General features: G+C 41.6%; 1 protein-coding gene across 2 annotated transcripts; it reads left to right on the forward strand.

The window, feature by feature from the left end:
- Positions 1-2,100: 2,100 nt before the first annotated feature.
- On the forward strand, positions 2,101-8,247 carry JOSD2 (Josephin domain containing 2). 2 transcript variants are annotated; one of them, XM_007437302.4, is made up of 5 exons: positions 2,101-2,234; positions 3,897-4,082; positions 6,406-6,531; positions 6,993-7,187; positions 7,892-8,247. In XM_007437302.4, exons 2-5 carry the CDS (start codon positions 3,940-3,942, stop codon positions 7,992-7,994), a joined length of 567 nt encoding a protein of 188 aa, XP_007437364.1. In that variant the 5' UTR covers positions 2,101-2,234; positions 3,897-3,939; the 3' UTR covers positions 7,995-8,247. The 2 variants fall into 2 exon arrangements, with proteins under 2 accessions (XP_007437364.1, XP_087999700.1); XM_088143574.1 differs by lacking the exon at positions 2,101-2,234 and adding an exon at positions 3,610-3,746.
- Positions 8,248-13,909: the final 5,662 nt, after the last annotated feature.

The following is a 13,909-nucleotide window of genomic DNA, read 5'->3' on the forward strand; positions in this document are numbered from 1 at the left end:
GGAACAAAACATTACTAGGACGTTGCCAAGAAAACTGCACCGGACATATTCAGACCTCACTAGACCTCAACGGAGATTTTTATCTATTTAGGGAAACTTGTAAAGAATGAGTGCCTCTTCAGCATTTTACAACTCTGTGTGAAATTAAGGCAAAGTTAGCATCTCTTTTGGAAGACAGGCATAGTTCGAATTTTGTCAGCATGTCATAAACGCCCATAAAATGGCTGATGGAAGCTGATTTATTCACAAAATGGCTGCCACTGTGGCATAAAAAAAATATTACCAAAACTCACAGAGACTTCCTCTAGTTTCTCTGGGTGTTCTCTGCCTCCATGGTAAGAAAGCAGACACATTTCCAAGCAAGGCATTGGACTGCAATTTATACCCTCATTTTTTATTTTGTGAGAATGCTTGCCCATGCCAGAGGCATTCTTGTAAATATAGATGACTGTAAAACTTGCCATTTAGCAGCATTTACCATTCCAATGTATTTGTCTTTCTTTTTTAAATTAAAAGATTAAATGATAAGATCAGATAGGGCCAGAAGCTATGCAGACCTCAAGAAAGGTGTCCTTGAGCACACCTGTACTCATAGGCAGCAAACTGCTTATTCTTGGCTTAAGAGCTGTTGCCTTTTTTTTTTTTTACCAGAGCCTGTCATTTATAGGCAGAAATCCAACAAATGTATCATATCATAAACAAGGTTGCAATGCTAGTTTGCTACACATCTGCCACACTTTTGGGCTATTGCAATGCACTACGTGGGTTGGCTTTGAAGACTACTCAGAAGTCTCCACAGGTCCAGAATCTCGCAACCTGAGTGATGCAATTCAACAGATATTCCCATATAAACACCTCTGCTTCAGGAGCTATATTGGTTACACGTTACCTTCAAAGTGCAATTTGACCTGCTGGTTGTCACCTTTAAAGCCTACATGGGTTAAGACTTATGCATTTACAAGACCACCTTCTTCCATTGGTTTCTACCTGTCCAATAAGATCTAGGAGAACAGGCTCTCCTTGCCTCCCTCCGGGTCATCTTTATGGACTGTGGCGACTAGGTTCTCAGTCACAGTCCTCCTCCCTTGGAATTGCATTAGACCACCCCTCCCTCCAAGTTGTTTTTTGGGGAGGGGGAGTGAAAGTTGGATGGCATATTATTGTTATTGTTATTACTACTACTACTACTACTACTACTACTACTACTACTACAGCACCTGGCTTTTGGAAGAGCCCTGGGAGCAGTTTTGCTGTCAGTGGAGATCCCTCATTAAGGGTATGTGTTCTGCATTTGGTACAGTAATTGCTTATTTTTTTTTGTTCCTATGATTCCTATGTAAGCTGCTCAGTCTTTTCTGATCAGAGTGCCATAGAAAGCGGAGTAAATAAAAAATTCTTTTTTAAAAAGGATGCAAGTTGTTTCAGTCCTCCCCAACTTTTCATTGTTTCCTTTTCCATTTCTCCTTCCTTCCCATCATTACAGGAAGTGCTCAGTAACACACAAAAGTTTGTTAAAGGTCTTTAAAGTTGTGGTGAGCTGCCTAGAGTCATTATATAATAAAGTAACAAAGTAATAACATAAAATAATAACATAAAATAAGAGTCACGAGATCTTTTCCTGTTTTCCCCAACCTGGTGACACCCGATACCCATTCAGACTAAGGATAAGATGCACTGCAATCCAGCCCATGAAGGGCATCAGGTTCGGGCGTAAAATATCAAAAGTAAATTTAAGTCTTGGAATGAACTGCTCTTTTGAAATTTTTTACAGCTGGGTTGGACTATAAGAGTTGCAATCCGACGCCTTTATAAAGCAACAGTCCGGGTGCGTTGAACGAAATATTGTACCAAGATTGCAAATCCACGTGCTTTCCGGTTGCAATGTTTCTCATCCGCCGGTTGGGAACCGTAATCTTATAGGAATCATAAAGGATGCCGAACTTCCTTCCCTATCCGCTTGCTGACGATCAATACACTCCCTCCCCCGCGCTCTTTCAAAGGAAACAGGTCGTGGCGAAGGCCTCTCTTTTTGTTGCATTCTGGGAAATGTGGATTTCTACCTTCTTCCGGCCCACGCGTGAGATCTACCGGGAATTGTAGTTCTAGCCTCTCTCCCAAGGCTTGCTGGGAACAGTAGTTTCCCTATCTCTGCACAGTCAGCCTGGCCTTTAACAGCCGTTCCTGGGGCAGTCATGGTGGGAGGGCTCGTTTATTGGACTTTCGCTTTTTCCCGGGTAAGTTGATTTTCTCGAGACGGTGTTTTCCCAGATTCCACCCCCCCGCATCCTGGTTCATGTTGGTAATTGGGAGTTGCTCAGGTTGGTGACTCGCCGCTTCGCTCGTTGGTGGAAGAAATTTGAAACAAGTCAGCAGGGTGTGAAAGTTAGGTTTGCATCCGAGGATGATTCTCAGTGCAGTGTTAACCCCTCCCGAAGAGCAGTACCTTCGAGCATGCACAGAATGCTGCTGTGTTGTAAGAAGGACCTTTGCATCCTTCGCATCAGTTTATGGGAGTAAATTTATGGGAGTATCTTTTCTAGTCTGTCTTTAGCTAGTTCATTTTGACTTAAGATTTTGAAATTTGGGATGAGTACCGTATGTTACCTTGTAATAAGTCCAGGACCTGTCTTCTTGGCATGTTATAATACTTAATGTACCTTTTAAAACATATACACCTATATCATAAAATGAGGTACTACTATTTTACTGCTGTAACATTGCTTGTCTTGGGAGCCTAGCCAGTACAGTACTAACTGGAGTTTTTATGTGATGATCAATGCCACAACATTTCTGATCTTTAAATATTAACTGCGGTTTCTTGACTGCTATGGAGAATCATTTCCTTTGTATAAGATGCTTCAGAAGATTTTGAGTTAATGTTCTTCCAAGGAAGGATAGTGATGCCATGCCATAGCCAGGTTTCCCGAACTTGGTGTCCAACAGATTGTTGGATTTGACTCCCATAATTTTCAGAAAATGAAATCCAACACATCTGGAATGCAGTCGGCTAGGGAAAGCTGGCTTGCCTTCATGTTCATATTGTTTTGCCTTGGATAACTATAATACATTATTTCCTAGCAGAAAGAAGTGGTATCTGCGTGTACATCTCAACAGAGTTGCTGTGTTGATTCTGACCTATGTAGATCGAGGGAAAACAATTTGATGCTGTCCATTCATTTTGGACTTCATCTCCCCTAAATCCCAGACAATAGTATCCCATTATTTGGTGGGCACCATGTTCCTCTCCCTGCTCCTCTCCCACAGGATGCTTTAAATGTACACGTTCATCACTCAATGATTAAACTTCAAGGAGCATTTGGCTTCTGGCTCTTTTAGTAGTTTTGATTTTTTTCCCTGTTGCTTTTCCAGTCCTGTGGGCTTAAGAGATGCCCATAATTTGCTTGGGCTTCTGGGAAACATTTTATATTGTGATGTACTTGGGGCATTTGTGTTGCCAGTAATGAATATAAAGTTAAAGCATTGGCCAACGATTGGCTGGGCTTCTCTAGCATCTGACAAGGGTGGAGCAGCCAGGAGAATCTATTGGATGAGCTGCTATGAGCCTAGAGAGAGCTTAGCAGGCATAGCAGCTGGAGAAAGAAGGGGCAGGGGAGAAAAAAGCAGAGAGTTTGAGCAGGCATTGGGCTGTAAGTCTGTCTAATGAGAGAAAGCATCTTTGAAGACAAGGAGAACTGTGAGACAAACTACACAAAGGGAAGGCCTGCGGGTGCCTAAAAGGGTCAGAGGTAAAGAAGTCACTTGGACTAATGCAGCTGCCAAATCTCTCTTTGCCATCTACTGATGGGATTGTACTGATCTTTCTGCCTTCTTACTGTTTCATGCCTTTCTTGCTGTTCATCTTCCATGCCTTACTGTTTGTTTGTTTTTTCCTCCAGGGCTGATCTCCTGGGAACGGCCTTTCAGGCCAGTGTTGATGTCATGTCTAGGAACCCGGGCCAAACTGAGACATCTGCGCTTTATCATGAGAGACAACGCCTGGAACTGTGTGCTGTCCACGCCCTCAACAACGTCTTGCAGGAACGATTCTTTACTCAAGAGGTGGCTGATGAAATCTGTAAAAAGTAGGTGGTTTGGGCAGTTTGCCTCTCTGGGACTGCTCATCTGCATAATAGGATCTTTTGGGGAGCATCTTCACAAGAGTCAATTGCTCTAACTTTCTTACACCATCCTTAAAAACAGTCATCCTTTGACAAGCATCTGTTTATGGTTCCAAAGAGGAACTAAAATAAATGAATCAAAACGCAGAGGGAAAAAAATCCCAAGGGTTCAAACCTTCAATGTAAAATTAATTATGTGACATTTATGCCAGTGAGTTGGTATATACATTATCTCTTTTCATGATGTAAATCTAACAGTTGAAAATTTATTTGCAAATATGAATGGAGCTCTGATATTCAGTGGAGGGAACTGTTGAAGGTTGCTTGGGCTTCTGTGTACTCCTAGAACCCTTTTAGGAAAGCAGAGAAGGACTGAGAAAGATGGAGTTTGAAATATTTTCTCTATATTCAGTCTTAGAATTCCAGAAAAACATGTAATCACTTTTCCTTAGGAAGGGGGATGGTGATTTGTTTTGGTTTCTGTGGAACGCTCTGATTGACAAGAGAGAGGTGGAGTGAAACTGTGTCATGCTCTTTTTCCATTTGAGAATCATGAGGGCTATAAACTCCAGGTTCCATGTGGAATTGTGCATGTAATGAATTATACATAAGCTTCATCTTAGAGAATTCCCATAAAGTACTCCTGAGGTTGGAGCCAAATCTCCTTATGCCCTTCCAGGCCTTCTTGCTTATTCAATGCAAACTCTGCAGGGCTCCTGGTGGTATGGGGTGGATATTGGGCTTGACAAGTGATATAAAGTGGCTTCTCTTTTTTTTAAAAAAAAAGCTATTTAACAAAGAAACAAAAAAGGTTCCATGTCTCTTTTCTTTTGCTTGCATTTGCAGGTCCCTGAAAGGGACACCACCCTTTTTTTTTTTTTTTGAAACTGACAAATTGTGCTCAGGGCAAAGCAAGTCAGATAGGGAAGGAAGATTTTACCTAGATAAATAAAATGGAAGATCCCAGCATCTTCCACATGAGAGGCTGGGAATTGTTTCATGTATTCATTTAAAACAATTGGTAATTGTGACACATTGTTTAGTACAATTAAGATAATATCTTAGATTCAGCAATATTTCAGTGGAAGCAGGTGTAAGCTACAAGTAGGCCTCTGAAATACTGAATCTGCTGCAGTCTGGGTCTGTTGATTTATTGTTCATTTATACAATCTTGTTCTGGGGCAAGTAGGAGTCTCTGAGGCTTCCCTAGAGTACCATAAGTCTCTGGAAAAGCCAAGGCACCAGCTGTATATAAAGAAGTGTACATCCTTTATTCTCAATATATTTCCAGGAGTAACTCTCTGGAGTATAAGATTTTGCCAGCCTGAAATAAACAAAAAGTTAATACATGAAATGCATGCTTTAAAAACCCACACATCTTATTTTGGACAAGCTGAAGATAAGAAAAGAAAAATAATAGCATAATCCTGTCAATGGGCATGGTGCATTATAACTGCAGAAAAAAAGGTCTGTCCCTCCAGGAGGTTACAATCTGACTTATGACATAAGGCAGGCCACAAAGGAAGATGGAAGTGAGGCTTAGTGGCAGAAGCGTGTGCACCTAATTCAGTGGTTGGTTCTTGGGCTTAATTGCACTAAGGGACAAGTGCAATGTCGGCTGAGGAGTTCTGGGAATTGTCATCCCAGTTGTCCTCCCAAGGGCACGAGGTTGTGTAGGCTGCAGATTGTGCAGAAAAGTGTATGGAAAAGGAAGAAAGAAAGTGAGCATCACAAAGGGGGTCCAGGAGCCAGTTCCTTACATCAGAGGGGAGAATCACTTGCACTCGGCCCAGAGGCCTCCCCTTTGTCTTATTTTTGGGGTCTCCAGTGTGATGTCCATGGCAACTCGGGAGCATTCCCTACTCTTCCTGGGAAAAGGTAGTACGCTCTGATGTGTCAACTCCAGCATCTACTGTATTTCCAAGAATGGCCCTTAGAGTCTCAGAAGTGCCCATAGGCACCCTAAGAAAATAAAGATGACAAGTAATTGCAGCTCAGTGCTTTCTTTGAAAAAGAGCCTGCCTGTTCAAAAAAAAAAGAAAAAGCTAAAGTAATCTTAGGAATGTAATAGGGAGCATTTTGGTTGCCTCCATGGGATGGAAAGAAAGACCCTGCCTAGTTAAACTTCTGGCAAATGGATCAGCCCTGTTTACTATAGAAGCCATTTTGTAAGCACACCCCTAACATACTCTCAGTATTCCAAATGTGCCCCTGACGCTTGTGGGGGGGTGTCTTTCCTCTCTGTCCAAACCTTCTCCTGTGATGAGTCCCCTCTTTTTCCCCACAGGCTGGCTCCAGATGCTAGGTGGAATCCACACCGCAGCTTTCTGGGGACAGGGAACTATGATGTCAACGTCATCATGGCAGCTCTTCAAAGTGTGGGACTGGAAGCCATTTGGTGGGATAAACGAAGGTAAGGGGAGGAGCCTGTCCCTTTACTTTTTCTAGCTACATTTCTCTAAACAGGCTGCCTTGCAAACATCAGCCAGCTCTAAATTTGTCATTCATTTTTTTAAACAAGCTTCTGTCATTCTCTCTTTCTGTGTTCTCCCTCACCTTCTCTTACTAACTATCTTTATTGATCCCTCCCTCACCTTCATGCCTCATTGCTTAAGACAGCTTGTAATTTAAAAATGACAGACTGCAATCAAGGCCACATCATACCACACTGTAGCCTTTTGAGGCATGACCCAGTGGTTCTTTTTTCCATGGCTCTCCTTGGCACTTCCTCGCTGATGGATTGACTGTGTTGGGAGTTGCTTAACCTTGTTGTGAGAGCATCCTGTTCTCTGGGCCATTTGAGAATTGTTTTTCGTCTTCCTGCCAGATTAATCTAGTTGCTCTGCCAAGCTCCTGTCTCTCTTTGTGTCATAGACCCCTCGAGCAGTTGTCCCTGGCAGGGCTGGTTGGCTTCATCGTGAACGTCCCTTCCAATGTGTGTCTGGGCTTCCTGTCTCTTCCGGTGAGGCGTCGCCACTGGATTGCTGTGCGTCAGCTTGATGGCATCTATTATAATCTTGACTCCAAATTGAAGGCACCGGCACCAATTGGTGGTGAAGCTGACCTCAGGTACCAACAGGGTGGTGGTCAAGGTGTAGTTGCAAGGACAAGTCTAATGAACTATGGAACTCATTTATACAAAATACAGTAGGTTAAAAAGAATGATAGTTACAGAAGTGTATTTGAAATGAATATATACGCACTTGAATAATATTTACATTAGAGAAGTATATATAGAATAGCAACTGTTAACTGTTATAACAATATATTATTCTTTTTTTCTTTTTTCTGTTGTATTTTTTTCACTTTTTAGCACTTTCTATGCGTTGTTTTTTTCTTTGAGAATGTACGTATTTACATTATAGTTATTTTTATGTTTGGTTTCTTTTTGTTTCTTTTTCTGTTATTTCAAAAGCAATAAAATAAATAAATTTTTAAAAGGTATAGTTGCAAGAATGTATTTGCCCTTTTTTTGTTTCCATACTGTGAATTCAAAGTGATTTCTCCCAAGTATATTATATCGTACATGAGTAATGGCGTGAAAACTGAATGTCAAAATATGGAAATTAAAATTGCTAAAAGGAGCAAAGTTGACTGACTGCTCTGGGTAGCCACATCTTTGCTGATTTTTGAATGCTATGAATGTTTAGGACAAAGCTTGGAGAAAGCTGAGGTCCTTGGAGAAGAGTGCTGGGATGGTGAGAATGGTGGTTGGAGGCTCACTTAGCAGGAGATTCTGCTGGATCCCTAACATGTCCTTTCTGTCCCCGCAGGGTATTTCTCCAGGAAGTGCTTTCTCAGGGTCCCTGCGAGTTGCTGTTGGTTGTGCCCCAAGAGGCAGATGAAGCCAGGCCCTGGCTGAGCACCACGAGGTGATCCCTGGCCTCCCACAAGAAATGCCTGGCCTAAAGAACTCTTTCTCCCCACTGCACTCCCTTGCACCGGCTGCTGCATGAGTTGTGGGGAAGAAGGGAGCACTCCATTCCTGTTTATACTGCCACTCTGGGAGCTGATGACAGAATCCATCTTCTCCTCTCCAAGAAATGGTCCCAGCTTCCCTTTATCTCTGCTTGCTTTTGAAAGGCTTGGCTTCTTCTGGGATGAATGGAATAAAGGACGTGGCACCTAATGGTGAAGAGTCTCTTCCCAGCATAGCCAATTATATCATAACTATAGCTATATAGGTTCTTCCTTCAGTAGTCAAGTATTCAAGTTGGGAGTTAGTTTTATGAGCAGGGTTTGATGGGGCCCATCTCTCATTTTCAACCCCAGCGTGTGGCAGTCCATGATATAAATGCATCAGTAGAAGTAGAATGTGATACACCGGTGTGGTGTAGTGGTTAAGACATCAGGCTAGAAACCGGGAGACTGTGAGTTCTTAATCCTGCCTTAGGCACAAAGATGGCTGGGTGACCTTGGGCCTGTCACTTTCTCTCAGCCCTAGGAAGGAGGCAATGGCAAACCACTTCTGAAAAACCTTGCCAAGGAAACTGCAGGGACTTGTCCAGGAATCGGACACAATTGCATGGATTTAAAAAAAAGAAAATAATGTGGGTCTCACTGCTACACCCAGCAGACCATGATTTTGTGTTTTCGGGATTTTTCAGTAAATGCCATTTCTGCTAATACATCCAGCAGTTTCCTTGGGTGAAGCAATTTCTGTTGACCATGCCTTAAGGAGTCTACATTTGATTTTGGAAGAGGCTGCTCTGGAAAATATTGGAAAAGTCAGGGAGAATCTTTTGAACAGCTGATTGGGACTTGGATTAAGAGAATGAGGAGATGCTTAAGAACTGTTAAATGTAAGAAAAGCAGGGTAACTTCAGTTGGGGTGAGCTGTGCAGAAAGACCTTCCTTTTGACTATCATGGGTTTTCTTGTGAAGCTGCTTGAAGAAAAACGAGAGGTTTAAGAATTCTTGGGTAGATGTGGTTGAAGTCAAGAAGGCAGAAATTGAGAGGGGGAGAAGAATACTTTGCTAGAATCATGGTGTAGGAGAAGAGTAATCGTACAGGTACGACACTGCAGCCTCTAAGGGGCATCTGTGCCTTTAATTTCTGGCTGACAGAAATTCAACAGGATGATTTTTTCCAAGAATGGTGTCTTAAGGCAGTGGCCTTCCTGAACCTCTATTTCCAACATCCTCACTGAATAGCGCTGATGGGAATTGTAGTTCAGCACTATATGGAGGGTACTATGTTTCCATCCCTGTTTTAGGGGTACTTGTGCCTACTGAATTTTTGGCTGCCACATAATGATTAGAGGACAGGAATCTGGCACAGTGGCAAAGAAGCGATGGTCCTCTCCTTGCAAGCAAAAACTTTTGCTTCTTTTTCTTAGTTTCCTTTATTTCAAAAGGAAAAAAAAACCTTCCTTGTGCCAGAGAACAAAGAGTATATGGTAAAATGTTCAAATATTACCCTGGTGACTGAGCAGTGGTCAGGACGTGGGAGATGAATGCACTGCCCAGTTCATCATCCAGTTTTTATGTGTTTTTATGCTTCTCTGGGCTGCATTGCCCATTTCGTGATGTAGAATAAACGATAAACCTTCCAAGTTTTATGTTTTTACAAAAAACCTAAAAGGGGAGAAACCGAATGGTGCAAAACAAATAAACATGTGCTTGAATTTATGATTTTTCTGGCAGAATGTGATTCTGGGGTAGGAGGAGAAGATTATACCCCATTTCTGTAGAGAGTTACATTGACCAGCAGGAGGCCAATGTCACCACTGTTTCTATAGAAAGTTGATGTGACAATCCTAAGGGCTAGGTGAGCCCAGTAAAAAGAGCTTTGTTTCAGAGATATGAAAACAGTTGTGGGCAACTGGGCTGATTTGGGGGGGTGGGGGAGAAGGGTGGGGAAAGTGCCTATCGTCCACCACTTCACAAATGAATAAAGGACTTGCATAAACACCCCATATCCCCATCAAGAACTGCTGTTTCAGTCATCTGCCTTGACATCTCCAGCAGCCTGAATTGTCCCCTTGCTGCTGAACTGTGCATGTATAAGTTGTCGGTCACAATTTCCTCTTTGAAAAAAACACAACACAGCAGTGTTTGATATTTGGGAAGGATCTGTTTATAGTATCTTGGCAACCTGAGTATTGGTTTTCATTTAAAAAATAGGCTGCTTTTAAGCATCAATTACGTTAAATTAACCCCCCCAAAAAAAAATGGTTTAGGATAAAGCTACCAAGAATGTATTTGTTGCTGCTTTTCTGTAACACCAGAAAATCAAGAATCCTTGCAGTTCTATTTGTTATCACCTTTACCCATCTCAGCTTAAGAAGTAGGAGAAGTAATAAATACATGGGTAAGATGTGCCCCGAAGAAAGTTGAATAAATATTCGTACAAATCTCTTCTTCAGAGGCTGGAAGTGAAAAAAAATGATCAGACAAACTGGATTCTTTCCTTAAGGGGGAGAACGTTTTTCTGCTTTTCTCCAGAATTCTGCAGTCAGCCTGTCCTGTTTTGTACCCCGTGGGTTTGGGGTACTAACTGACAAGGGCCTCTTTACTGGTAAAGCCTGGTTTACAAGTTGGCAGTGACTTCTCAGAACAAACGCACTTGTTCAGCTTTGACAGAAAGGGCAATACATTCACCAGGGGAAGCCTACTGGGGCAGGATAAACAGGTAAGGAGGCTTCTTTGTGTAAGCACATGCATATGCTCACCCTTCGTATTAAAGCTGCTGCATTTTCTGCTTTGCTTCTTGATGTTACACCTTTTGCTTTAAGGTATAACCTTTACAACTATCTATTTTTTTTAATCAGTATTGGCAATACGGTTACTTAACAAGAAACTATTATTTCTTAGCCTGTTTTTCAAACCATGTAACCCACTATGCCTGTCGCCATGAAATTAGAGGAAAGGAGGAGACAGTGGCATGGAAACAGGAGGGAGGGAAGATGAGAACAAAGAATTGTACTCAAAGGCTAAAGCGCTAATCATGCCAGGGTGAGAAATCAAAATCTCAGGCCCAATGCAGGCATAAGATAATCATGCCAGTTTCCTTGACAATTCCCAATGTCTCATTTTTTAAAAAAATGCCATTCTCCTTTTTGCCTTGATTAATGTGTTCCCAGTTGCGTAGCTTTGAGACCATAGCTAGGGAAATGGCAGCCATTCAGGACTGGGACACGCTATGCAAGAAGATCTGTGTTTAGCCCCCACCATCTCCAGATTACAAGGTCTAAAATTAAGGAGCTCTTCTGTCCTGCTGAGAACTTCCAGGAAGACTTTGGGCTTGATCACTTGAGCTCTCCTTACCTTCTTAAGTCAGCGCTGATGATTCTGAGCAACTTCAGCCAATGAATTGATTTATAAAACTTTCTATTTTCCTAGCACCATTAGGTCAGTGTTTCTCAACCTTGGCAACTTTCAGATGTGTGGACTTCAACTCCCAGAATTCCCCAGCCAGCCTTGCTGGGAATTCTGGGAGTTCAAGTCCACACATCTGAAAGTTGCCAAGGTTGAGAAACACTGTATTAGATCATTGCCAACCTTCTAAAATGAAATCTTTAGATCTTGCTGTGACTCACTGCACAAGCCCCCTGAACCAGTGAAAACTTTCACAGATGTAGTCTAATAACAGAAAAAGGCATGATGGTGAGAGTTATATTTGTTCATCCTAATTCACACGCACTTGTGGTACGTTTAAATTTGTATTCTGATCTATCGGATGCCTGGTTCGTGATCACACGGTCAGGCTGCCAGTTTAGAATTAGGTGTCGGCAACTGCCATTTTTCTGAGATATCCCTAATTCTATGTAACTCGCAACTGAACTCCCAAAGCCTTTGGCTTAATTTTAAAAGTCCTTCTCAGAAAGTAGACTTCCGGTAGGAGATACCCATCCTTTCTATGCAACCTCAGCTCGGAAGAAAAAGAGGACACCTGAAACAAAAAAAGGAGGAGGCAGGGAACAAGTCTCCCCACCAGATGTTGGCTGTCCTAGCCACTGTCCTAGTTCTGCCTATAATGTGGGTCTTAATTATGCTCAAGGAATGTGACTTTCAGAAAAAATGGTTTCTGTTGCTGTTGCTCTTAACAGTTACTGAAGACTTGGGTATATGAGCCAGGTACAATTCATCATACATAGGTACTGAAGCCTGACCAAAAGATCAAATCATACTTTTTTTTTCCTTTTTACTTCTCCAGAACTCTTCCCCAGATGGATGAGGTGAAAAGTGCTTGTTGGATGGAAATGCACAATATCAAAATTTCAAGTCTTTGCTTTAAGACTTCAGAGTTTGGGCCAAATGTGGAATTTGTGGCTTTAGCGCCGAGCCATTTCATTCCTCCTTCTACATTCATCTCGTTTAAAAAAAAAGCTAATGCAAACTGTAAATGGGTAACTTTTGCTACCCATTTATTTATTTCTTACATTTGCATAGGTCATAGTATATAGGTAGTATCTGGATTTTTTTTTTAATTCGTTTGCCTTTCCTTTGAGCTTTGTAGTGCTCATATTAGACTTGGGGAGGCAGTAGAAAGCCACTATTGCTACCTAGGGGAGGGCAAAGTCTATTGTTGTGGCAGTATTGGCCATTTTTGTAAAAATAAAATATCAACATGGGTTAGGCTACTTTTCAATCAGCAGGTTTGCAATGTGAAGTCCAGCAAAAACTCACTGACACAAATAATGCCAAACAATAATTGCAGCATTGAACCAAAAACTTGGGTGCCAGTAGTAAGAAAGAAGGATTTTCACCGCTGAGTCTTAAAGAGTGGAAAGATGTATATTTATGAAGGAATGGGCTTTAAATAATTTAAAAAGTAGTGAATAGGGTAGATAGACACATTCAGAAAATATTCTTATTAGGGATGGGAGATACATTTGACCTGTTTTTAAGTTGGCAACTATAATCCTATGTGTGAATTAAAATTCAGTTATCCTCTTGTATTTATCAAACTTTTCTTTAATAAAGTTTTCCGATTAAAATAAATGGGCAAGAAGTCATATACAAGAATATATTTGTAAAGATAATATACAAAACTAAAATTGCTTTTCAGATGCGTGCATTGGGCAACATGGTGCAATAATTATCCAAGAAATGAGTGAAAAATATGCATTTACATGGAAAAAGGACATATACCTTCAGTAATACCATATACCTTCAGTAATCCGTATACCGTATACCTTCAGTAATACCGTATCTAGGACTGCATACAACTCAGCATAATAACATATGGTACTACAGGTGTGGTTTAAGTAAAATTAAGGAAGTCTAAAGCTGCAGTCTTACAGATACTTACTTTGGACTAAGGCCTTTTGAATTCAGCATTTTTTTACACCTGAATAAATCTGCACAGGTTTACGGTGCAGGTCCCCCAGTTTCCATTATCCAGTGTTTCCACTAAAAATGGTGGGACTTCAGTGCTCTGACTTTGGCTGCATCACGTGCTGCGCTGCTATAACTGATAACTAAAGGCTAATTTATTTTTATTTTTTGTTTGTTAAAGCACGCCATCTTCATATGTACATCTGCATGTGACATTCTTGCCAGGTAGTCTGTGGAGACTGTGGAGACAACCTGTGGAGACAACCTGTGGAGATGTCATATGTACTTCTATGCCTCAAGTTTCCTCTAATAACCTTATGTGTCCTTGCTGAGACTCTATCATGGTGCAAATGCTTCTACCCAGCCAGTTTGTGACAGACGCTTGTGTTTTTGACAGCTGTTGGCGTCCTTCAATGGCCCTGTCCCATCTGCCACTCAACGCTCCCTCAGCTGGTGCCAAAGCTGCTTGAACAGAGGCACTTTTGATTCCTTTGGGGACCTAGTAGTAG

Source organism: Python bivittatus, unplaced genomic scaffold, assembly GCF_059951505.1.
Source record: "Python bivittatus isolate LINGU-HERP-01145 unplaced genomic scaffold, Pbiv_v1 ctg000410_np1212, whole genome shotgun sequence".
NCBI lineage: Eukaryota > Metazoa > Chordata > Lepidosauria > Squamata > Pythonidae > Python > Python bivittatus.

What these genes read in the sequence shown, in the direction of transcription:
- JOSD2 (XM_007437302.4), top strand. Translation starts at nt 3,940, where the DNA reads ATGTCTAGGAACCCGGGCCAAACTGAGACATCTGCGCTTTATCATGAG. An exon ending in GCTGATGAAATCTGTAAAAA is followed by an intron (nt 4,083 to 6,405) that starts GTAGGTGGTTTG and finishes TTTTCCCCACAG; the next exon opens with GCTGGCTCCAGATGCTAGGT. An exon ending in ATTTGGTGGGATAAACGAAG is followed by an intron (nt 6,532 to 6,992) that starts GTAAGGGGAGGA and finishes TTTGTGTCATAG; the next exon opens with ACCCCTCGAGCAGTTGTCCC.